Here is a 24,831-nt window from a genome sequence, read left to right as displayed (position 1 = left end):
GTACCTTGGGCAAAAGAACCGGTGACCAAGCCGAAAAAGCAGCTCAGCATGCTGGTCAACTCCTTCTGACAGTCATTCTTAAAGTCGTTCACCGCATCCATGTCTCTCGTCCTTCAGTAACGTCTCTTGAATGTCTCAACAGCTGATCGAACAGTCACTGTTAAACTACTGTAACTCACACAACGGAAAAAGTCTATTAAACCATCACCAGAAGACAGACTAAAAACTTCACCTCAAAAACAGTATGACATCAAACTTCCTCCTCACTTAAAAGAGAGTTCCCAGATCACAGGTTTTTCCCAGTCAAGATCAAATTTAGAAGAGGAGTTTCCTTTGGGCTGCTGTGATTGTCAAATTAGTCTTTACCCATTTCTTTCTTAATGAATCAACAAATCCATACTAACTTCCTGAGATCCAGTGCTGGAGGGTTTTGCTGCGAAGTGCAGAAAAGTCTCAATGTGACCCAATGTAGAACACACTGCTGGTTTGCTATCTGGATAACGTTACACCTCCCAATCCAGACGTGGACAGTAATCCAAACCAAACAGCTAGTGAGGTCTTCAGTGTTCTGACGGAGTTCTGCTGTATATATCTGAACATATCCTGGACTGTCTAGGAATTAAAGCTATGAACAGGAAGTGTCACTGATCAGAGAGAGAGAGAGAGAAAGAGAGAGAGAGAGAGAGAGAGAGAGAGAGAGAGAGAGAGAGAAAGAGAGAGAGAGAGAGAGAGAGAGAGAGAGAAAGAGAGAGAGAGAGAGAGAAAGAGAGAGAGAGAGAGAGAGAGAGAGAGAGAGAGAGAGAGAGAGAGAGAGGGGATGACAAGCAGAATGCTCAAGTTTCGCAGGACGCATGTACAGTATGCTGTACACTAAGAAGACATCAAATAATCTAACAAAGTGGAATTTAAACAAATGATGCTACAACTTCTCAAAACTAACATTTTTTCAATTACTTTTAAGTCAATTTCCCTGAAGTTCAAACAGGTGTCCTAGCAGAGTTCACATTAAAAATGAATTTAATCCACAAAATGTTGACATTTTGGAACTTTCCGAATACCAAATACTTATATATATATATATATATATATATATATATATATATATATAAACAAACATGAATCTTACTTTAAAGAGGTCCTATTATGCCCTTTTATGAAGTCTTGTTTTAGGGTTGTCCCTGAATATATTTTCATGCTTGATTGTTAAAAAAAAGCGCATTATTTTTTTCACATATTTTTCATTATTACAGCTCCTCACTCCCCAGTCTGGTTTAACGTGTCTTTTTCAAAGAAGTCCCTCATTCCGTAATACTTAATGTCCGTTGATTTGGTTAGCTGGCCCAGTGTGCAGTGCTTCAGCGCATGTTCGGGAAATGTCACACCCCTTTTTAACCGCGAGCTCTACTCAGATGTAAATATTAACGATGACATCAATTTCAAACCATTTCGAGCCCGATTCAGACCCTCACAATGTTAACAAACAAGAAGATTGTGCTGAACGTACTTCAAGCATGGACTTTGCAAGCACAGATTACACAGGACATTTCAGAGTGGTATGTTTTTTTGTAATTTTCTTATAGATATGTTGTAATCCTCCATTTCATCATATTTGTTGGAAAACTGTGGTAATACAAACAGTAATCGATCACAAAATCATGGATAATGTTCCTAAGGGGCGTTGAACAGTCTTACAAAAGCAAGAGCTTACAAAAGCTACAGTGTACACTACATCAATACTGTAATGTTAGCTAGCAGGCTAGCGGAGGCAAAGCTTTACATCATAGCTATCAAAGCAACTACATAACTCTTATAGTTAGAACTGTTAATAGACAACACAGCTACAATAATAAGACATACTTGCAAGTTGTGATCCATAAACAACAGATTGTGTCGACAAAATGGGAATTGCTCCGTCTTTCAGGAGAAGCTTTTGTGTGTATAGCCTGCATAGTACTCTCTTCTGGAAGCTGTTCTCCATAAAATGTGCAGCACACAGACAAACTTTGAGGTTCACTGTTCATGTTCAGATGTTCAGGGTGTAAAAAACAGTGACAACTCCTCTTCATCTTCTCTAAAGCAGCCCAACATGGCCCAACCCCCTTTGTTGCATGTTCCTGTGGGCAGGGTTTATGTAAATCTGAGGATTTGTGATGTCACCAACCCGGGAAGAAGCTCGTTGTAATTCTTACCAGCCGTTCCAGCTAGTCCTTAAAGGGGGGGTGAAATGCTCAGTTTCACTCAATCTCATGTTAATCTTGAGTACCTATAGAGTAGTATTGCATCCTTCATATCTCCAAAAAGTCTTTAGTTTTATTATATTTATAAAAGAAAGATAGGCTGTACCGAGTCTTTCCGGAAAAACCCGAGCGGGTGGAGGCGTACCGTGTGGGCGGAGCTAAATAATCACGACACGAGCGCGCGAAGCTTTTGCGTTGAGAGCGTCTGGAAGCTGTGAGTGACATCCGAAAATAAACCATGCCTAACAATCAGATTCAGCCATACATTTTTGATCCAGAATCAGATCCTAGGGCTGAGATTGAAGACGACCAGCAGCATCAGCAACGACTACAGCAGGACGTCTCTATGTGGTGTGTAGGCCTACTGGAACGGTATAACTTATAACTTATAACTTAAACAATATAAGGGCTCGTTCATACAGAACGCGTTTTTGCTCACAAAAACGTGAGATGGGCAGTGAAATGGGTGAAAAACATAAGGTCTCGAGCGTTTTTTTAAAAATAGAAATGATTTGAACTTGAGCGCAGTGTTTTTAGAACACCATGTCATGCGCGAGTTTTACAACATTTGTGTGTTGTAAACAGACAGACTGGTTTATGAGGACATGATTTATTTTTACAATAAACAAACTGACACCTACAGTGGCCAGCTAAACAAATGTATTTAAACACACACCATACATCGCATGCTCCATAGATACATTAACTGTATGTGATCATGTTGTTTACTTTCTGTGCTTACACGCCGATAGTTAACAACTCACAGACATTTGAAGCAGTTTTACTCACCGCCTGCGGTTCCAACGCACGACCGTGAACCTTTATCGTTGGGACTGCTCCATCTTTGAGTATTAGGCGATCTGCAAATCCGGCGTTGAACTGGGCCTTGTTTATAAAACTATTACTGTCGAAATGAAGGGAACAAACAAAAACACTTGCACAACTCCGTTGCTGCTCTGGAAGAACAAAATCCATCCACAGGTCCCTTAACGCTGGGTTCTTTGGAAATTTGTGCAATGTTGTCTTGCCCTGGCCTTAAGACCCGTATAAGGAAATTCCGGCGACTCTGACGTCACACAGGCCCGTATTCGAAAAAAAACTTTCCGAAACTTGTGACAAACCGGAAGGAGTATTTTTGGAACAGAATTACTCCATCAAACTTACAACTTCATTTTTGAAACTTTGTCCATGTTTAGCATGGGAATCCAACTCTTTAACAGTGTGAAAAACTCACTATGCATGAAACAGCATTTCACCCCCCCTTTAAAAAGTGATTTCTGTAAAAGAAAATATCTCCCTTTGCATTGAACTTTGAGCGTCATGCTCAAACAGCAACATTACACACTAACAAAAGTAAAAAAAAAAATCAAGGACCCCTTTAATACTTTCACTTGATATTACGTTCTCTTGCTTTAATAACTATTTCATGATCCGATGTATTGATACATTTTTAAGTGTGGTTTAAGCTTTAAATAGTTTTTAGAGCTACTGTAGATACAAGGCCACTAGTTTGATTCTGAGACACTTCTCATCCTTCGTCTCTTATTTCACTCTTCCAATAGCCCTCTCTGATTTCCCCATTTGCAAGCCAATCTCTGATTTCCTGATCCTGCCTATAGAGAGCCACTTTCTTTTAATGGTGCCACAAACTGTTTCAGTGTCTCTTTCAACACTCGTATGAGTGATTCTCTCAGCTCTTTCAGCAATCTTGAGAGCAAAAAAAAAAAACCGATTAAATCAATATAGCATAATGACTTACTAATATATCACATATTAACACTTCATTAAATATTCATAAGCATTCATAAAAGCATTGTCTTCAAAAAACGATGTGTACAACATGATTAAAGTCTTTGTTCCATTTGAGCTAATGCATCACACAAACGTGTTTCCTCATATAACCACCAGATGACACCAGCTGAGCACATTGAAGAACATAATGAAATGCAACATCTGGGACTAGGCATGCTACCTTTAGTGGAAAAATAAAGGACACCCTTGATTTTACTGTACATCATTTTAAAGTTCACATTTAATGACTCTGAAAATGTAACCATCAAGTAAAAATGAATAACATATTTTCCTTACACCTTAAATACATGTGAGTATCTTACTAATTTTTAAAAATGTTTTTTAATAGTTTTTTCAATGTAAGTTTTTTTTTTACAAATATCATAAGTCATATATATTCAAATAATCTAAAATTATCTAATTCAAGACTTGTTTTTGCAGAAAAAATATACATTTAAATATTTATTAAAATATATTATTTCTAAGAAATGCCAACCTTTAACTTTACCTTTACCTTTACCAAACCTTTACCAAAATGTATTTAAAATACATTTATTTTTACTAAGTATACTACAAATCCATTAACATAATTACTGACATATCACTTGAGACTTATACATATAATTACACTTTATTTGGAGTATTTCTTTATTGCACAAAGTACATTTGTTAATATTAAGCCTACAATGTGTTTTAATATCACTATTAGTAAGAATAGTATGACCATTGTATAATATCAGTCTTTAAATGTAAGATATGTTAAGTGTACCTAAAGTATACTTGCAATAGTTCCACTTTAGCACAATCAAATATACTTAAGTATATCTTTAGTTGAACTTCAGCACTATTTCCGGATAACTGAAGTGCATTATGTAAAAAATTAGTTGTTCCAATTAAGCAGACTATAAGTATACCAATTTAGTACCAACAGCAGGGTTTTTATATTAAGTGCATAAATATGTAAATGTATTTGTAGTATACTTAGCATAAAATAAATGCATTTCAAATACTTTTTAGTATATTTATTTTTCACTAGGTAAACCATTTAAATTACATGTTTGTCTTTATTATGATATCAGGACTTGTTTGACTTTATGTCCCAAAAAATATAAAATTATGTTTCATCAAAATTCGTGAGGAGCCCGTTTAGATAATCTACCCAATCAGCAAGAAGAGGCCAATATACAGTATATATAGCCGACTCATCTCTGTCCCTCGACAGTTTTCCAGCATCCCTCCACCACCCCAACTTCCTATCCCAGCCTCGGATATCGGGGTAGTACTCTGGGTTCGGGCTAAAATTCTGAGCCCAGACAGTATGCCAAATGTGCATACTCTTTACTCTATTCAATTATGTACTCGTGAAAATTACATAGAAGAGGTTAGAATAGTCACTGTAGAACTGCATGCCATTGACCCATAATTTAAAATAGAACTACACATTCACATTAAACAGATTGAAAAACAGAACTATAACCCATATTAACAATAACCAACTTACAATATCTAAATACACAAAAATACAAAAATTGTATACAAACCCTACTGTCAATCATGAAAATCAGCTCCAGATTATTGGAGCCATCAAGAAATGTAAGATAACCTAACCTGAACTGGCAGTATTACTGTATAGAAGCCGGACAACTTCTCTGCATTCAAAGCTGACAGTGCTAATAAAACCAACAACGTTTGAACAAGCAGTACTTTTTAGAAGGTTGGCTTTTACCTCTATTTTGATACAATCTCATTTATGGCCCACAGAGGGCTAGCTTACGTGAAGAAAGTGGTAACAGATCGATCAAAACTGAATCAACCTGAATCCATTCCCTGTGCCATGTTCAACAGAGACACTTCTGCTGAGGTCTATTTGATCAATGCCACCCCTCTTGAGGTCGGGGCTCAACATCTGTGGTTACAAGCTACCTCGGAACTCATTTACTAATGGAGACAAAGTGATAAGCAGGTGGATGATGTCATTATATAAAGATTGCATGCATGTATTTGTATGGATTCTCTGCTGGTAACAATAAAAACGAACCATAAAAGTATAATTAGTGGTTCGTATGACTCATGTTCCAAATATTTTGAAGCTTGAGGAACAGACTTAAATGAAGTTTGTACTGAAATGAAGCCCCGCCTTGGCTTAATATGCTTTTGGGAAACACAGACCTGGATGATTTGTTCATGAATCAGATTGATATGGATCTTGAGATCACAGTTGCAGCAGTTCTCGAGTTAATATCTCACTGGAAAGGACGATTTTGAGTGAATTTCAGCTAAATGTTGGTTTGTTAATCAATTGTTTCTCAATTGACAGTCTCGTATCTTAGGCATGGCCATTTCTCTATCCATTCAGGTCTAAATGGACAACGTTTCTGTTTTGTTGTTTTTTTGCAGGGGAAGCGACGTGATCAAAAGGCTTGCGACTACTGTTTACCAGATGGCTGGTAATGATATAAAAAATGACGTTATTTGATTAGAAATTGTTGTATGTCCCACGCAAGCTTACAGATAGGAACTACGTATCAAGGATGTAATAGAGAACCAGTCGGAGAACATGTTACAGGAGAAACCTGAAGGTTTTTTTTTCGTAGCCAGGTCTAATGTATGTCATCTTTGTGTTAACATTGCACCTGACAGTTTTTGATTTAATCAGACACTTAGTGTTCTTAAAGACTGAATGCTTTAGTCATCATTCATTGTTACTGCATTGAAAGGGGCAGTACAAAAGTTAAAAATTGTGATCAATCTAGTAAGTAAAAGGATGTGCTCAAAAGTTATTGTGCCGAATCTTAAAATATACCATCAATTTCTCTGCATTTCACTTGCATTTCCTCTATGTAATTCAATTTATGTTCTTTTTTGGACCGCTTGTGTCCAGCGTATCCAGCATATGACGTGTCACACCGTCAAATATGCAGAAACACTCCATCAGCAGGCCTTCCTAAAACCTCATTTCCTCCTGTAGCTTTTTCGCCACTTCTCTGTCTCACCTTGCTCTTTGGGTCCGGTGCTGGCGATGATCCATTTGACCAGACAACACCTCATGAGGGCTTTCCGTGTGAAGCGAGGCCTCTGCCATTTGCCACTCGCCTTCTGTCGGCCTGTGCCAGGCTCCAGCCCATTGGCATCACCCAGCAGACTGCCATCCCCCAACTTGCCATCCTCCTGGGTGAGAAACAGACAATCACAAAGAGCCTATTTCTTCTCACTCAGCTGATCCAATCTTGCAAGATGTGTGTTTGGGTTAAATTAAATTCTACACAGCAAATGGTAGAATGTGTCTTGCTTATATTACAAGCAAGACAAAACTAAGTGTTGAAAGTACTTCAGAGAAGACATAATTGTCCTCAGGGGTGTGAATATTGCATACAGTATATAAACAGATGGTATTGCGTTCAGAGGACAGATTTTGAAGATGACATCACTCAAACATTAACTGATTTATTCGCTTTTGGGTTCCCTGTTTTTTTGGTTACAACTGCCAACAAAACAAATAAACAAAACTAGATTTTCAGTTGCTAAAGAAAATACTAGTGCTTGCAAGGCAGCCAAAGCATAAGGGAAGATTTTAAGGGTGAAGGGGAAGATGTTTTTTGTAACCTAAAGCACAATAAGCCTACATATTTTTCTTTAGGAAGTTGTCATGTTGTTGCATTGGAGAAGTGAATAAATTAGGTTTATGTCAGTCTACGAATAAAATGAGCTTTTATTGTCCTCAGGTTATTTATTTGGTAAAAAAATAAAAAAATAAAAGCGAAATGACAAATTACACGTAGAAATGTTTCATATCAGCCTCTGAATCTAAACTTAGTCTGCTGCAAATATATAGGCATGAACCATAAATTATGAAAAAGGCCATGCAAAACTCTCTGACCTGCCATCAGCCATACTGACATCATCACAGCCCACAGGCTGACTACATAATCAGAAATTATGTCACAAGATGATCTGTCATTAGAGATTATTATGCCTTCTTAGAATCCTGTCATTAAGAACAAGAGTTAATATTCAAATCAAGATATAGAGGCAACATTTTTTTGATTTAAGCCTTTTAAGATTATTTTTTACAATAAAACTGTGGTAACTTGGTATCAGCATCAAATGTTCATATAGTTAGACAGGTTACTAGTTAGACTAGTAACAATAATTGCAGTAACACTATGGAGAAGTAAAGTATTGTTACACTATAATTCAGTTTATGTTTCCTTCTTGCACAGCCTCTATTTCCTCACTAATACCAACTCAAGTCAAGACTCATTTCAAACATCTCGACAAGTGATGAAAACCAGTTGTTTCTGAAGCCCATATCAGCATTGCTTTGAACAATGATTTCATAAAGCATTGGGTCACATGGCCCTGGTGGAGGCCATGTTTACATTTCTCACTGACAGAGGAATATCTTGTGACATACCCCCATCCATACTTGTGAGCATACTAGTTTCTACACAATGATAAGATCCACAAATTCAACTGTCAAGCTGACCATTATCTACACACTGTTGTTGCCTGTTTATCTAGGATTGGACAATCAAAAATTAATCACTCAGAACAATACAGAGGGATTTCAGTGTTCCAAATGATCTTAACTATGAATCAAGTATTCTCAACTCTTGCTGACCTTTCCACTGTTGAAGAACTGCTCTACGTCTTGTTTTGAAATAACTAATGTTTTCTCTCATGCGGGTGCTGTGTGAAGATGTCTTATTTTGTTATCAATCGCGACTCATTGCTTTGTGTTTGCACACATAATGCACTTGTGGCGCTACTCACTCTTATTGATGGTTTGTGTAAAGCTGAGAGAAACAAATGTAGCCTATCGCTGCATATTTTGTCATGTTTGGCTACTCAGCTTAGTTACTGAATATGTTTTGGTTTTATTGTTTTGAAAGAATGGATCATCATTTTAGGAAAAGTACTCGCATTTTCTGTGTTCATTAGGTTTGATCTGTCTAACCGTCCTGTCTAACACGTTATTAGATAGAACTGTTATACGTAGAAAGTATGCAGTATATTAAATGGTATTGGCATATGCCGTGTGGTTGATGTCCAATGTCGCTAGCTGAGAAGAAATTCACGATCATGTTTTGCTTGATCCCCTCAAAGTTGCGTTGGATTTTCTCCTTAACGTGAAGATTAAGAGGCCCATCTATCACTGTTTTCCATGTGAGGTTATAAACAAAACATAACAAAATCAGTCCAGGGCGGGTCCTCTCTCTTTCTTCATTGTCGTCGCTCCTCCTTTCATGCCTCCGTAGCTCTTCCGTGAGGTGCGTATCGCAGGTCTCGCTCATCAGTAATCACAACACCGGCCTCGTGCCGCTCTCTCACTGACCTCGCCTTGTCCTGCTCGCCGCAGGCGGGTGTTGGTGTTTTTTGAGTGCGTTTGGTCAATCAGCGTACACTAATGTCACTGGTAATTACTTTAGCGCTGATTTAGACCCTACTCTGAAATAGAAGCTTAAGTAGTTCCTCCAAAAGGAGTTCCTAGAACTAAAATCGTTCCTAGTTCCTGTGGTGCGAATAGTTTCCGCCAATAGTTCTAGAAACTATGAAAAGGTTCCTCCGGCGCGAAAGCCCCTATTGTAACAAACAAAGCGGAGACATGATGTAAATAAAAGATTCATTGTGCAGTTTTGACAGATTCATTGATTTATATGGGAGTTTTTAAACTCAGTGAGTTTGTGGTGACCTGACTGACAGCTTCAGGGATGGAAGCACTCTTTACTCGCTGTCTAAATTCATTCGCAATTTGAAGAATTATTTTTTTTCATTAGACTGTGATTTTGCCTACATACATTTACATGTAACATGGTAACATTTAAATTAGTTAAAGGTGGGGTATGTGATTTGGAAAACGACCGGCAGATTTTGAAAATACACAATTCAAATGTTCCTACCTTCTTTCCTCCAACGCTGGCCCTGACTCCACCCATTCGAAGAACCATGGACGCGCAATCATGCACGAGCGAAAACTCAGATGCGCGAGAGATTGTAATGACGATTTACTACTAATCATGGAACCGGCTTTACTGACAAGATGCGCATGCGCCACGAGCTTTGAGTATGCGCACGAATGGGGTCACGCGCGCTGGGGGGAGGGGGGTGTGGTACGACCGTTTGATTGACGAACTTACTGTCCAATGATTCTAGGTGGTCTCGGAAATGATTGGCTGGAGTTTTTCGAGTCCTGCCGCTTCCACAGATGATTAAATTGCTTAATTTTCATTTCAGTGCTTCTAACTCAGTGCTGTAAGTGGGTTAGGAAATAGGATTTCAAGTTATTTTTAAAAAATGGACAAAAAAGAGAATCACATACCCCACCTTTAATATTTAGACTTTTGAGTTTGAAGTGCTGTAAAAAGTTGGAAGTTGAACTGTCACACCGAGGGAGTAAAATTGGATGATGTCATCAGAGTCTACCATACCTTGGCTTTTGGTGAATTGACGCCACAGGAGTAAATTACATTTTAAAATAGTAAAATAGAAGACAGTTCTTATAAATTGTAATAATATTTCACATTTTTTTTTTTTATATTTTACTGTATTTTTCATCAAATAAATGCAGCCTTGGTGAGCATATGATTAGTAATGTATTCAGCATGGTGAACTGAATTAAACAACAATGTGTGCCTCTTGTACAGTAAGAAGAATCAGTGGCGGCTCCTGCAAAATCTCTCAGGGGGGGCAAATGTTTGGATGATTGATAAGGATAAGGTCCACCCATGCAATGGATAAATTAACAGCTTATCTTAAATTTCAAAGTACAATGCTAGGAGTAAAAAAGACTGCTACCATCCTTTCCTAAACTGATTGTAAAAACAAAGTGAGATTTTCCACACCTCGAGTATTTAAATGGTCAGCAATAAATACCTCTTTAGACAGCCTCTGCTTGTCTTCTTCTCCCAAGGCCCTCCTAGATCTTGTTGTTCCTGTTGCTACTTGCTCCTGAAATATCCTGATTACTACGACGGCTGAATTAATGACACGATAAAATTAACTGTGTTCGCCATGACGTTCAAGTTCAACTGGCCTCAACAACTCGCGAGATGTCCCAACAGTCTCTCTCACTCTCGTTCTCTTTTATTTTTTATTTTTTAATCACATTTGATAAATAAATTAAAGTAGTGTTTCATTTTTTCTTGTTGTTCAAATTCAAAATTGTTTTCAAATATTATTTGTCACTTAATCTTAAAGATTTTTAATAGTGTATGTTTGTTCCCACCAATCGCTGCACAAGTTAAGGATACGTATGATGACGTAAGCACGTTAGTGCGAGCCCTCCCGGAAACCATAGAGAATGCATTGCAGTGCCTGCAGTTAAAAAAAAAAGGTCTTTGAATGTAAGTCTATGGGAACACTCTGGGCGATTCTCAGCCAGAGTGAAATCGCCCAAAAAGAGGCGGGACTCCACAGAACGTGACATGACGCTGGTTGGACTATATCCAGAGGCACAGTGACTGCTGGCGTAACCTATTTTTTTTTTACGGTCTGTGAGCGTAACTCTGTGGTTGAATGAGATTGTGAATGTGATTGAAAAAGTCCCTTTCACACTTTGGTGGTGCGTCGCCCAATCGCCCTATTGAAGAAACCGCCCCTGAGAAGAATATTTCTTATGGAAGAATAGTGACCGGAAGAACCTGTGATTGGGCCATATAATACTGAACATACCGCTTTATTTCAGAATGACCTTTGCCAAGTGAAGACATATGGAGAAAGATGAAAAATACCAACATTTGAGCAACCTAATGGGACAATGTGGCATTTCACTGCTCCCAAGAGTTATTTCAGCCCAAGAGTTATTACAGGATCACCTGTATGGGAACCAACAAAACCGGGACTGGAGCAAACACATATGGAACAGATTGGATAAACAAACTCCCAATAATTGTAATTTGGTGGCGGAAGCGTTTCTGGATCATTCCAGGTAATTTTAACCCCTGCCTTGTCTGTCATCGTCAAACTTTAAAAAACAGGACTGTTCTTGTTTACTAAAGGAGTCCCCCTGACACGCACTGTACTACACCTCGTTCCTGCACAGCAAAGCTTCACTCATTTGTCTTTCAGCACTCAATTATTCAGACTCTAACTCTATAAAAACCCCATCAATAAAATATCGGCAGAGGGAGAGCGAGGAGGAAACAGTACGGCAAAAGTCTCTTTTACTAGCACACACAAAAGCATGGCAGGTAGAGGTTGGACGGCCGCCTCACTCTTCATAAACTTACAAAGGAGCCCGTCATCATCCTGAGAGGGCTTTTATAGAGATAAACACAGACATTGATTAGGCTCTCAGGGAGAGGTTGGTTTAGGCCAAGCTGTAAATGCTGAGCAGCATGAGCCGGGTTGAAACACAATCGCTAGAAACGGAGCTAAATACCAGGTGAGAGAGGGACTGTCAAAGAATATGACACATCAGACAGCCAGTACGTTGAGATGCTGTAAAGGGGGAAGGGGGGCTCAATCCTGACAGTGAGTGTAATCGGCTAAATAAAAAATGGAAGAGCCACTGCTCTTGCCGCATAAAGTCTAAGGAGACTGGATTAAAAGTATGGTTGGGATTAATGACTGGGAGTGCGATAAAAATGGCAAATTAGGTATTAGAACGACTTTGAAAACAGGGATGAATGTGTAACAATTCACAAATATATAAATAAATAAACAGCAAATTTTACTTACTAAAACATTTTAATACATGAAAATATACCACTTGGTGATTTCTGTGAAAATATTTGAGTGATGAACCAGTTGAAATGATTCACGGAAATGAACTGAACTCTCACTAATTACAGTCTTTTAATAAAGTGCGGAACTCACAATATTATTCATGATATTGATTAATTTAATACCAGCAGTACAATCATTGTGAATATATTGAGAATATGTGAGGTAAAAACCTTGTATGTCCAAAACTTTTCAGGAAATGAAAAAATAAAATATTTCTAAAAGAGTTAAATGTTATTATTAACATTTTACCAACATCAAGCTCAAATGGAGTTACAAGGTTTTTGACCAGCAAATGCAGGACAGTATGTGTGTATTGTTTGTCACTAGAATGGCCACATCTGCGGCAGCAAGTGCATCACATTACGTGTTCATCAACTTACATGTAATATACATTTTACTGTAGCTACTGTATGTTGGTGCTCAGTTTCTCTCTCTCTCTCCCTCTCTCTCTCTCTCTCTCTCTCTCTCTCTCTCTCTCTCTCTCTCTCTCTCTCTCTCTCTCTCTCTCTCTCTCTCTCTCTCTCTCTCTCTCTCTGTCTCTCTCTCTCTCGCTCTCTCTCTTATTTGGCCAAAAACTCATGTTATAAAAGATGAAGTGCTTCACACAGGCGATTTAGTATACAGTATGGCTATGCATTGACGACAAATGCAAGACTAAGACACTAATTTATGCTCCTCAAATATATAAAACAATAGCCTTAATATATAAATTGTATAGTGTTTGTTGAGTAAAGAAAATGCTGTACATATTCAAACAACCAGTTCTTTATTTACCCTTGCATTACAACCACACAGTCATGCCAAAAAGCTCATTTGTGTTTGATATGAGACAAATCGACAAGAGAGGCTAACCCATGAAAAATGTGTGGGCCATTCAAAGCTTATTGTAGCTCCATCCACATATTTTTTCCCAAACCTTCCCATGATGTCTCAATCATGGAATAATCGTAGAACTACTTGCCAATGATAATCTCTCTCGATCCCTCTAATTGACCCAGCACTGTCTGACTCAATCCCACACACTATTCAGTTCATACACATGGAGTCATGCTGTCAAGCATAGACATGCGTATATGGGCAGTGGGCAAATGTTTGCACACACACACGCACGCACGCACGCACGCACGCACGCACGCACGCACGCACGCACGCACGCACGCACGCACGCACGCACGCACGCACACACACACACACACACACACACACACACACACACACACACACACACACACACACACACACACACACGCGCTTTAATTCCACACAGATTGTTGATCTAGCAGCATTTGACAGCTCCGGTGACCACCGGAAATGGATGGAATGCAGAATACACTCGTGTAAACGAGAGGATGAAATGAAAGAGCAGGAGAGGAGGATCCAGGTTTGTTTTTTCTAAGGGACAGGAACTAGGATGAGAAATATGGAGAAAGGGAGGAGACAAATAGAGAGTGTAAACGTTCTGACCAAACACTCCCACCACGCTGAGATATAAATAGAAAAGGAGGGAGAGAGAGAGAGGGGGAGAGAAAGAGAAAGAGAGAAGCAACATAACAGATATAGAGTAAAATAAAGAAAGATAGATAGATACTCTGACACCAATTAGCACAATGAGCACAGAAATATAATAAAAGAAAGGGAAGACAGAGCGGAGGAGGGGAAATGAACGAAGGGTTATTGGAAGATATAGAGATGATATGAAATCATTTTGGAAGGGGGAAAATCTGCATAGCTATTTCTGTGCATTTCATTGGGGAGGGAGTGAAAGAAAGAGACGGAGACAAATAGAGAGCAGGGAAAGAAAAGTAGAGAGTAATGAGAAAGAAAGCGCAATAGATTCACTGAGGAATAAAGTAAATCTAGAATCTAGTTTTGTCAAAACTAAAGCAAACAGAAAGGAAATGTGTGAAGTTCACAATGTGCTTTACTCTTCTATTATGCCTTCAATTGAGAACATTCGTCCTCTTTTCACTGTAAAAAGGAACAGCCATTTAATGTTTAAAATGTTTGTCTTTCTCAAGGTTACATAATTGCAGTAATAGGGACTCTTTCGTGCGTTATAAGGTAGTGACTGTATCCTTTAATTAAATTGTATGTTAAAATACGTTGTCGGTCACAACCTTAACAAGTCTTTTTTTAAATGTGTTTTGACAGAAAAAAGATTGAGTCCATCAACACCCCCAAAGCTTGCACAGTCGTTAACCTCTTTGTGGGTTCGATATTTCATTCTGTAATGATATGCAGTTATTGTTTTATTATGCTGTTGAATGTTTGGTTATCACGTTAACTTACTTGTGCATAAATAACTACTATTAGCCCCTTGTGGTTTTTGGAGCTCTTCTGCTTTTGAATTTTGCGATGCTGTACTGTTTTAGAAGTTCTGTAGCAGCGCCCCCTAATATAAGATTGAAAACATGGATTGCCGGAAAAACTCGACAATGGCGAGGAAGCGTTGTGCCATAAATGACGGGAAATCTTGTCAATGGCAGGGCAAGAGTTAAGAAGAACTGTTCACTGAAAGGTTTTTTTGGGAACCCAAAGTGGTTCTTCTATGATATCACTGCAAAAACACACACACACACACACAAAAAAACACACTTTTAGACCCTTTATTTTTAAGAGTGCATTTCTACATTTTTCTTCCGTTTTGTTCAACTGCAGGGCATGGCATGGACAAATTCACCTAGTTCATGATCAACAGTCAGTTCATGAGCAAGATGGGTTTTGTTCAGAGTCAGAACAGTGACTCGGTTAGTTATGATACCACATTCATTCACTAATGAAATGCACTTTCACAGCCTGCACTGGAATGCTATTTGCTCACACATTAAACATGTTGTTCACTTAATGAACAAGTTGTTCACTTAAAGGTTAACTCGAAAGCTATGATTCGTTCATAAACAAAATTAAACTAATAGCACTCTGCTGGAAACCACCGACAACAGCATCATGCCAGCAAGTTGTGTACCTCATCTCAATTTCTTCAGAAAACATAAAAATGTGTTTATCCTTGATACCTTCACTCAACAAATACATGCACATTCCAGCCACTCTTCCATTCAGTAATTTTACAAACATACAAATCATGTCCTTGTTTAGCATTTAATGCCAGAGAAGCAGACAGAGCTGTATAATTAAACCCTGAGGGAAATTATTTATTTTCAGATGGAATGGAAGATCCATGTGTTAGATCAGGTACAGTCTCACAATAATAAAACATGAACTGAACAAACTAAATCCGCTCACGATCCCACACACAAATACACATATAAAAACAATGTTCCTGATGTAGCTCAAAGAATAAAGCATGGCTCTAGAAACACCAAGCTCATGGGTTTGATTCCAAAGGATTATAAGTTAATTAAAAAAGAATGTTCCCTTTCCCATAACTTTCACTAAAGTTATGTAAAAAACTTTCCTGAAATAATGTTTCTAGAACGTTCTTATAATGTTTATAGAGTTAAAATACATTCTCGTAACGTTGAGAGAAAAATGTTCTTAGAGCAAAGTTTTTAGAACTTGCTTGTGATGTTATTTGTTCTTGACTGATGTTCTCATAATGTTGAGTGAAAATGTTCTTAGAACAACGTTCATGGAACGTGCTTGTGATGTTATTTGTTGTTGACTGATGTTCTCATAATGTTGAGTGAAAACATTCTTAGAACAACGTTCATGGAATGGAACATCCTTGTGATGTAATATATATTAAACTTTGATTGTCTCTGAACTTTCAAAAAAATCTTTTTTTTAAGTATTAAATATTAAAAGTTGTCTTTAAGTAAACGTTAGAGAAACAGTCCATTTGATGTTCCCTTTCAAGGGAACTCGAGCTGAGTTGAGACGCGGTGGGAACGCTCTGCGTGATTGCGTCGTGAAGCACGTGTATAATCAGTCCAATGGAAGAGCGAGACGTCATAGGCGGTGACGTCATAGACCAGGAAGCTATAAAGCACACCAGAAAACAGACCGCGACAGCTTCTGCGCCTTCAGCAAGCGATCTGTGTATTCTGTCCTTGTCATATTTATTGTTGTCTGTCAAGTTGCAATATATATATATATTATGGCAAAAGAGAGCAAGCAGCTTTTGTGTTGTTCCCTGCCCACGTTATATCACGGGTGGGGACACACACATCAGCTTTTTGTTACTATTTGGGAGTGGAGCATGCCACAGTCAGTTCTCGAGGGGGCTGACTGTGAGCATTGCGAGAAGCTGTCCGTGTGGACGCTCCGCTCCCGCGGGGCGTTCTTCGAGGAGGACGGTTCGGTTCGCGCTCCCCGCGCGGGTCCCGCTGTTGCCGAAGCACGGCGGCAACTCGAATTTTGGGGCTCGCAAACGGATCTGACAGCGGGGGTTGGGACGGGCCCCGCCCTATCTCAGCTTTCACCTGCCAGATCCAGTGCTGGCGATTTCCAGTTCCGAGGAATTGGTATCGTTAGTGTTTTGTTTAGAAAAACAGAACAAAACAAATAAAGATATTAAGAAAAAGGCAGATGTTTGAGTTTTCAATAAATGAATAAATAAGTCAGCTAATAACTCTGTTGAATAAAGAGGAGCTTTAAAAGGAGGTTTATCTAGTGCTGCTGCTAGTTAAATATTTTCTGGCCAGCTGAACATTATGAGAGTGAAAATAAAAGAGTTTATTACATGAAATATATCTAAAAACAGAAAAACTCTGTATCTCAGCCTCCTCGTCGGGGACTGCCGTTTTTTCCCTATCTCCACACTGAGGTGTCGAGATCGTGGAATAAGCCGGTTTCTATTTTATGTGTTTAATGCCCAACGCCTAACTATAGTAATGCTATGGGTATTAAGTATCATGGTATGACAGTGCCTCGGGTTAAAGAGACGCTTGCTAGCTTTCTCTCTCCCGAGTCGGCGTCATCATTTTTAACCCCGACGTTACCCACCAGCCATCTTAAAAAAAAAATAATAATAATTTTATTAGGCAGCGCTGGTGGGTAAATTATAAAGACATGGATGAATGTGAGCTTGTCAGCACTGACGCTATTCGAGAATTGCGTCGTGCAGAAACAGATAAACTATACTGTGGAGGGACGGTTTCGAGAAATCGTTTCTCCTCTGCGTCCTCTGGGTGGCGACTCTCTGAGGAGGGTCGCAGCACGGCCAGTTCGGTTGTTTTCCTTCTGGTGGCCACGGAGTGAGATATATATATATATATATATATATATATATATATATATATATACGTTTTTCTGATTTAAAATAAAGAAAAATAAGATAAAATTATGTCTGTTCTTCTGGACGCTCCGCTTTCAAAAAAACTAAGAAATAAACCATTCAGCGGCGTTCCAGAGGTTTCTTCCTCACCAATCTAATGTTCCTGAGACTGCTGGGCGGAGCAGTCTCAGTCTACTAAGCTCCTCGCAGCACAGAGTGCAAAACGAGCATCGCCATTTGGACTCCTCCACAATCGAGGCAGACTTGGGTGGCGGTAGCAGTCTAGCCAGTTAGAGATGTGCAAGATCTGAGGACTATTTTATCTCTAAAAAAGCTTGGACAAATAGGAAGCCCTGACACCGAGGCTATCAGGCTTCTAAAGGGTGGTCCCCTCCGGGGTAGGGATGGTTTTGAGAAATCGTTTCTCCTCGGCGCCCTCTGGGGTGCGACTCTCTGAGGAGGGTCGCATCGCTGCCAGTTCGGTTTTCCTGCCGGTTCGCCGTTCAGGGCACCAAGGTGTCAGTGTCCCCAAACGATCCTCCGAGGGGGGTTGTAGAGCAGTCAGTTCGGTTTCCCTGCCGGTTCGCCGTTTCAGGGTAACGGGTTGCCTGCTTTTTCCAATGATCCTCCGAGGAGGGTCGTTGGAACTAAGTTATTTAGAGGTAGGCAAGATCTGAGGACTGTCGTCATCTCCAATAAAGCTTAGACAGGAAGTCCTGTCGTAAAAAAAAACGAGGCTATCAGGCTTCTGAGGGCTCCTCCGGGGCAGGGACGGTTTTGAGAAATCGTTTCTCCTCGGCGCCCTCTGGGGTGCGACTCTCTGAGGAGGGTCGTAGCGCTGCCAGTTCCCTGCCGGTTCGCCGTTCAGGGCACTGAGGTGTCAGCGTCCCCATACGATCCTCCGAGGAGGGTCGTAGAACGGTCAGTTCGGTTGTTCCCTGCCGGTTCGCCGCTTCAGGGCACCGTAGTGACTGTTCAACCAAATCCAGAGGCCAGTCTTGAGAGACTGGTTCCCCTAGTAGAATTTTTGGCAGCGTGGAAACTACTGCCACATATTTCTCGGTGGGTCCTGCACACTATAGAAAAGGGTTCAGAATTCGGTTCTTATCCGCCCAGATTTCTAGGGGTCCTCCCCACTGTGGTGGACCCCAAGCAGGCTTTGGTTATGGAGCAGGAAGTACTGACACTTCTGCAAAAGGAGCTGTAGAAGGGGTTCCTCCTCCCGGCAGACAGTCAGTGTTTTACTGCCATTACTTCATTGTTCCGAAAGAGGATGAGGGGTTGCATCCTACTCTAGACCTGCGTCAATTAAACAGCAGGTTTCAGAATCTTAAGTTCAAAGTATGCTTACGCTAAATATGATTGTGTCACAGACTCAGTCCGAGGACTGGTTTGTCATAATAGACTTAAAGGACGCTTACTTATCTATCCTCATCACAGGAGGTTCCTAGGTTTGCTTTCAGGGGCGAAGCATACCAGTATCGGGTTCTTCCATTCGGCCTAGGTTATCACCCCGCACCTTTTACAATATGCGTGGATGCAGCTCTGGCTCCTCTGAGATTCCAGGGCATTCGCGTATTAAATTATATCGACGATTGGTTGATTTTAGCTCAGTCCGAGCTTTTGGCAGTTCAACATCGAGATGTCGTTCTGTCCCACATAAGGCGGTTGGGGTTGCGGCTCAACACCAAAAAGAGTGTACTCCTCCCAGCTCAGAGGACCACTTTTCTAGGTGTATTATGGATTCGACAACAATGCAAGCACGTCTGTCTCCTGCACGTATTGCTGCGATTCTCACAGCCGTAAAGAATGTAAAACTAGGTCAGTCACTCACTGCAAACAGTCTCTGAGACTGTTGGGGCTCATGGTAGTTGCGTCCAACGTAGTTACTTTTGGCCTTCTGTACATGAGACCCCTGCAGTGGTGGCTCGGGACCAAGGGGTTTTCTCCGAGGGGAAATCCGTTTTCGCATGATCAAGGTCACGCGGCTATGCCTTCGTGCCTCGGTCATGGGGAAGAAACCTTGGTTCCTCGCCCAGGGCCCAGTGCTGGGGGCTTCTTGTCGACGCGTCATGATATCGACGGATGCTTCCCTCACAGGATGGGGGGCGGTCATGAGTGGCCGCTCGGTGAAAGGTCTTTGGTTGGGGTTCATGGCAGTTGTGTCCAACGTAGTTACTTTTGGCCTTCTGTACATGAGACCCCTGCAGTGGTGGCTCAGGACCAAGGGGTTTTCTCCGAGGGGAAATCCGTTTTCGCATGATCAAGGTCACGCGGCTATGCCTTCGTGCCTCGGTCAAGTGGAAGAACCTTGGTTCCTCGCCCAGGCCCAGTGTTGGGGGCTTCTTGTCGACGCATAATGCTATCGACGGATGTTTCCCTCACAAGTCGGGGGCAATCATGAGTGGTTGGTCGGCGAAGGGTCCGGACAACACACTGATGGTCTCAGCAGAGCAGATATCCTGTTGAGCAGATATCCTGTTGAGGCAGGGGCTGTGGCCCGGGGAATGGAGACTTCACCCCGAGGTGGTGGAGCTTCTTAGGGAGAACTTCGGTCAAACTACAAGTCGACCTTTCGCATCGCTTGTACAATGCATTGCCCTTGTGGTTCTCCCTCACGCATCCAGCTCCGCTTGGACTGGATGTAATGTAATAGGTGTGGTTGCCGCTACACCAATACGCTTTTCCCGATATCTTTGCTCCTGGGAGCTCTGGAGTTGTGGATACTGTGGGCTCGGCCTCTGAGGGGGCCCAGCTCATAGATTCAGGTCTCTCGACCGAGGTCGTGGAGACCATACTCCAGTCTAGAGCTCCCTCCACGAGAAGACTAATATGCTGTTCTCTGCCTGGTGCAGAGAACGCCTTCTGAATCTCGTTTCTGCCCTGTTGGTACAGTACTTGATTTCTGTAATGAATGTTTCTTTGCTGGGTTATCTCTGAGGAGAGATCCTTAATTTTGTCTTCTCCGTGGTACATGAGGCTGAGGCCTGCACGTACTTGGATTTGCACCTGGTTTGGTGGTAGTATTTCTTCACCCGAGGTCGGGTTGCATTTCTAGGTCCCTACTAAATGTGCGGGTCATTTGTGCTCCAGGCCTTCTGTCCTCCACCTTTAATACCCCAGATCAGGAAAGTCTTAAATCTGTTATGCCCTGTCCGGGCTTTGGATGCTTATGTCCACAGAGCTGCTCAGTGGCGTTTATCAGAACAATTATTTGTCTGCTTCGGGTAATCTAAGATAGGTTGCCCTGCATCTAAACAGATAATGAGCAAGTGGGTAGTTGAGGCTATCTCACTTGCTTATGAAGCGGCCGGACAGCGTTCACCTGTGGCTGTTCAGGCCCATTCTACAAGGAGTATGGCTGCCTCTAGGCTTTAATTTCGGGTGTTTCCCTTCAGTATATTTGTAATGCGGCAGGCTGGTCCTCACCACATACATTTGTCAGATTTTATGACCTACACCTCTCCACTCCCGGGGCTGGTTGCTTGCTTCTAGTGTGCGCAAGGACTTCACACAGAATGGGCATTTGTCTTATGGCGTAGTGGGTATTGGGTTCCCACCGCGTCTCAAAGCAGCTCGAGTTCCCTTGAAAGGGAACGTCTCAGGTTAAGTATGTAACCCTGGTTCCCTGAGAGGGAACGAGACGCTGCGTTCTCCTGCCATACTTCCTGCATGCCCTGATCGACTTGCTTCTGGCTTTTTCTGAAGCTGTCGCGGTCTGTTTTCTGGTGTGCTTTATAGCTTCCTGGTATATGACGTCACCGCCTATGACGTCTCGCTCTTCCATTGGACTGATTATACACGTGCTTCACGACGCAATCACGCAGAGCGTTCCCACCGCGTCTCAACGCAGCATCTCGTTCCCTCTCAGGGAACCAGGGTTACATACGTAACCTGATACGTTTTTAACATTCAAAATATCCAGTTTTTTAAAAATGTTTTAAAGAAAGTTCTGGGAATGTTCTCTTTAGGTTATAACATAAAACATAAAGCTAACCTACAGAGAACGTTCTTATTTGGTTCCTCAAAAAATAACCAAATGGGAATGTTAGCAAAACATTCTGACAACTTATTTTTGTTAGCTGGGTACTGCATGTTATGTTCAGAATAGGACACTGAATACTGTGCAGTTTATACAGTACAACCAGCTATTGTTAACAATAGTATGTGAAACAGAATGTATTATGTAATACAAATGGTTAATACTTCTAATTCAGTTACTCTGAAAATGCAAGGTGAAGTCGAGCGCATGACATTGTCAGAGACTGTGGTTTACTGCACATTTGGTTTTCTAAGCATACAGAATATTAACAATATTAGCATGGTAGTTTGCTACTCTAAACCAAAACCCAAGACACTGCTGTTTAACCTCGTGTTGTAACCAGTGCTTAGTATTGATCACAGATAGATTAAATGCTGTGAAAGCTGCATAATTAATGAGAGTGGAGCCACACGTGTTCTGGGGAGGAGGACCAGAATGCTAGATAAGACCGTGTTCTCCATTAAAACACCATCAAACATGTTTAACACTCTCTGCCCTTGAGTCTGCTTCCATGAGCAGAACGACAGTATAACTAAGAGCATGTGAGAGGTTTCCTTTTCCTTTCTCTTATGATATAATCAAATATAATATCATTATAATTAGTGTTCCTTGGGCCGACATTGCTGTATAGAAGGAAAGATTAGCTTTAAGGAAGCAATTCATACATTCATTTTCTGCAAAGATAGATTGATAAACTATAGTGTAAACTAAATAATTTTTTTTTTTAGTTCAGATTTAATATTCAATTTCCAGGTGGTAAAACTATATTACCCATAATTCTAAAAAGACCTCCATCAATCAGACAAGATGGCTGCATCCGAAATCGCATACTTCCCTAATACAGTAGTAGGCGGAAAACAGTATGTGACAAAAGAAGTATGTCTGAATTCACAGTACTCATAAAAGACTGAGCAAAAAGTACCCGGATGACCTATTACTTCCGCCGGGATTCTGACGTGCATACGATGGACACTTTACAATCCCAGAAGATTTAGGAATGGCAGTGAAGCGACGTAACTGTGGTTGGTAGGTCACGTTATAATAACAACATGTCAGATAGTACATCCGGATTTATATTCATACTAAACACAATCATACTATATAATATACTTTTTTAGTGGTTGTAATTACTTATTCAAAATAAGTACCTACTCAAGAGAGTATGCGATTTTGGGCAGCCACTGTTACCATGGAAACGTCCACCCACTTCCATGAAGCTCCATAAATGACTGAGGTCACGGGCACACTGCAGCTAAATTCGGTTGTCAATTCATCCTTTAGTGCTTAATCCTGTTCTGTACACACACCGTTCAGAAATTAAAAGGAGTGACAACCGCATTTTGAAAAGTTCAGGTATTTACAACAGCATTAACAAAGTTCTATGCAGTGTGTTTATAGAACGAAACTAATCAACTAGTTGTTGAGCGTCAAGTTCCATACACACAAAACACTAATTTAGGCAAGTCACTCCCATATTTAAATGCAGTTTTCACTCCTGAAACAAACCTGAAAAAAGTGAATAGTGTGTGTGTGTGTGTGTGTGTGTGTGTGTGTGTGTGTGTGTGAGTCTGTGTTTGTGTGTTAAAAGCGATTAATACACTGTATAGACCTTATGCACCAGAGAAACGTGGGCGCCGTAATCTTTAGAATATTGTCTTTGAACTTCCGTTTTTGCGGTCGCTCTGTATATTTCTATGCCATCGCTGTCCAGGAGTAATTAGCTGGTGAAGTGGATTTACTTATTGTAGAGTTAACAAAAGTTATCATGAGCATTGTAATGTTTATCATAAGCATTGTAAAGCAGATGTCTTAACAAATGTTGACCGGGAATTTTTTTACGAGCAGTTCATTAATACCTATGCAAGATCACTGTGAAAATACAGACCGGAAGTCAAAAGACAACGAGCGCAGCGCTTAAAAGGGGCGGGGCTACATAAGGTCTATACTGTAGAACATAAAAAAAATAATGGCTGGATGACAAAAGTTGGTGGTCATTATTGGCCTTCAGAAGCCATTACTGTAAGATGTTGCATCAAATGTAATCATGTGTGGCGAACCTCATGTTTGAGCATGGGAAATTAAAGGTTGTGATAAACCATGTCCTTGAGAGGAAAAATCAAGCCCTTATGTAACCACTTGTCAGTTTGTTTATATTTGTACAGCAAAAAACAAAACAAAAAAAACCTAAAGATGGGCAGAGGAGGGTAAAGAATACAGTGGTGAAGGAGATAAAGATATAGCTCTACTCTGCCAGGGGTTATCAGTCAATGTAGCTCGTAAGAAGGGGGTGGCTTTTATGTTCTGTCTTAATGCACAACAGCCCCTTGACTCAAGACAAGCCTAAAGGCTTCAGTCTTCAAAGAGATGCTATGACTTTTACCTATTAACTACTGAGGAAGAGAGACACAGAGGAATGTTGCTAGATGAATCAATTATTCAGTACAAGTCAAGGGACCTGAGATATACAGTAAGTGCTTCTTCAGATCATGCATGAGATATTTACCACCCCCACACAAACACGCGCAGGCATCCATACAACACACTATTCCTCAAACTGTACTATAAGAGCTTGTCCTGCCGCTAAACATTTTTTAAGTTGGCATGAAACAGAAGTTAAGATAGACTTTTCTTCTCAATTGTGAAGTATATCAGAGTGAAACAGCTTCTCAAACTATAGAAATGTAGAGCGGGATTTTGTCCATCGGGAATTGATTGGATTGTTGGATCATTGTGGTTTTGCTATTGCTGTGATCTCATTTGATTGACAGGTTGTCCCGCCCTCACGCCACACTGTAAACCCTAAAGCTCAAAATAATTAATTGGTTTGAGTAGAGAACACTTAGATTAAACAAAATAGT

The 24,831-nt window shown here is 40.5% G+C and overlaps 1 protein-coding gene across 2 annotated transcripts in view; it reads right to left on the bottom strand.

Moving 5' to 3' along the window:
- Nucleotides 1-24,831, bottom strand: part of kcnip3a (Kv channel interacting protein 3a, calsenilin) — a 78,558-nt gene that overhangs the window by 30,853 nt on the left and 22,874 nt on the right. The window contains exon 2 of one of the 2 annotated variants that reach the window (XM_077224519.1): nt 7,009-7,196. In XM_077224519.1, the coding sequence (XP_077080634.1) occupies nt 7,009-7,196 (188 nt within the window). The remainder of the gene's footprint in view (nt 1-7,008; nt 7,197-24,831) is intronic. The other variant, XM_077224520.1, reaches the window with a different exon arrangement.

This window comes from Siphateles boraxobius, unplaced genomic scaffold, assembly GCF_051911475.1.
Source record: "Siphateles boraxobius isolate OS27281-9 unplaced genomic scaffold, OSU_SipBor_1 9, whole genome shotgun sequence".
NCBI classification, from domain to species: domain Eukaryota; kingdom Metazoa; phylum Chordata; class Actinopteri; order Cypriniformes; family Leuciscidae; genus Siphateles; species Siphateles boraxobius.
Note: the sequence above shows the minus strand (reverse complement) of the source record. Positions and strands in the feature narration are given on the sequence as shown.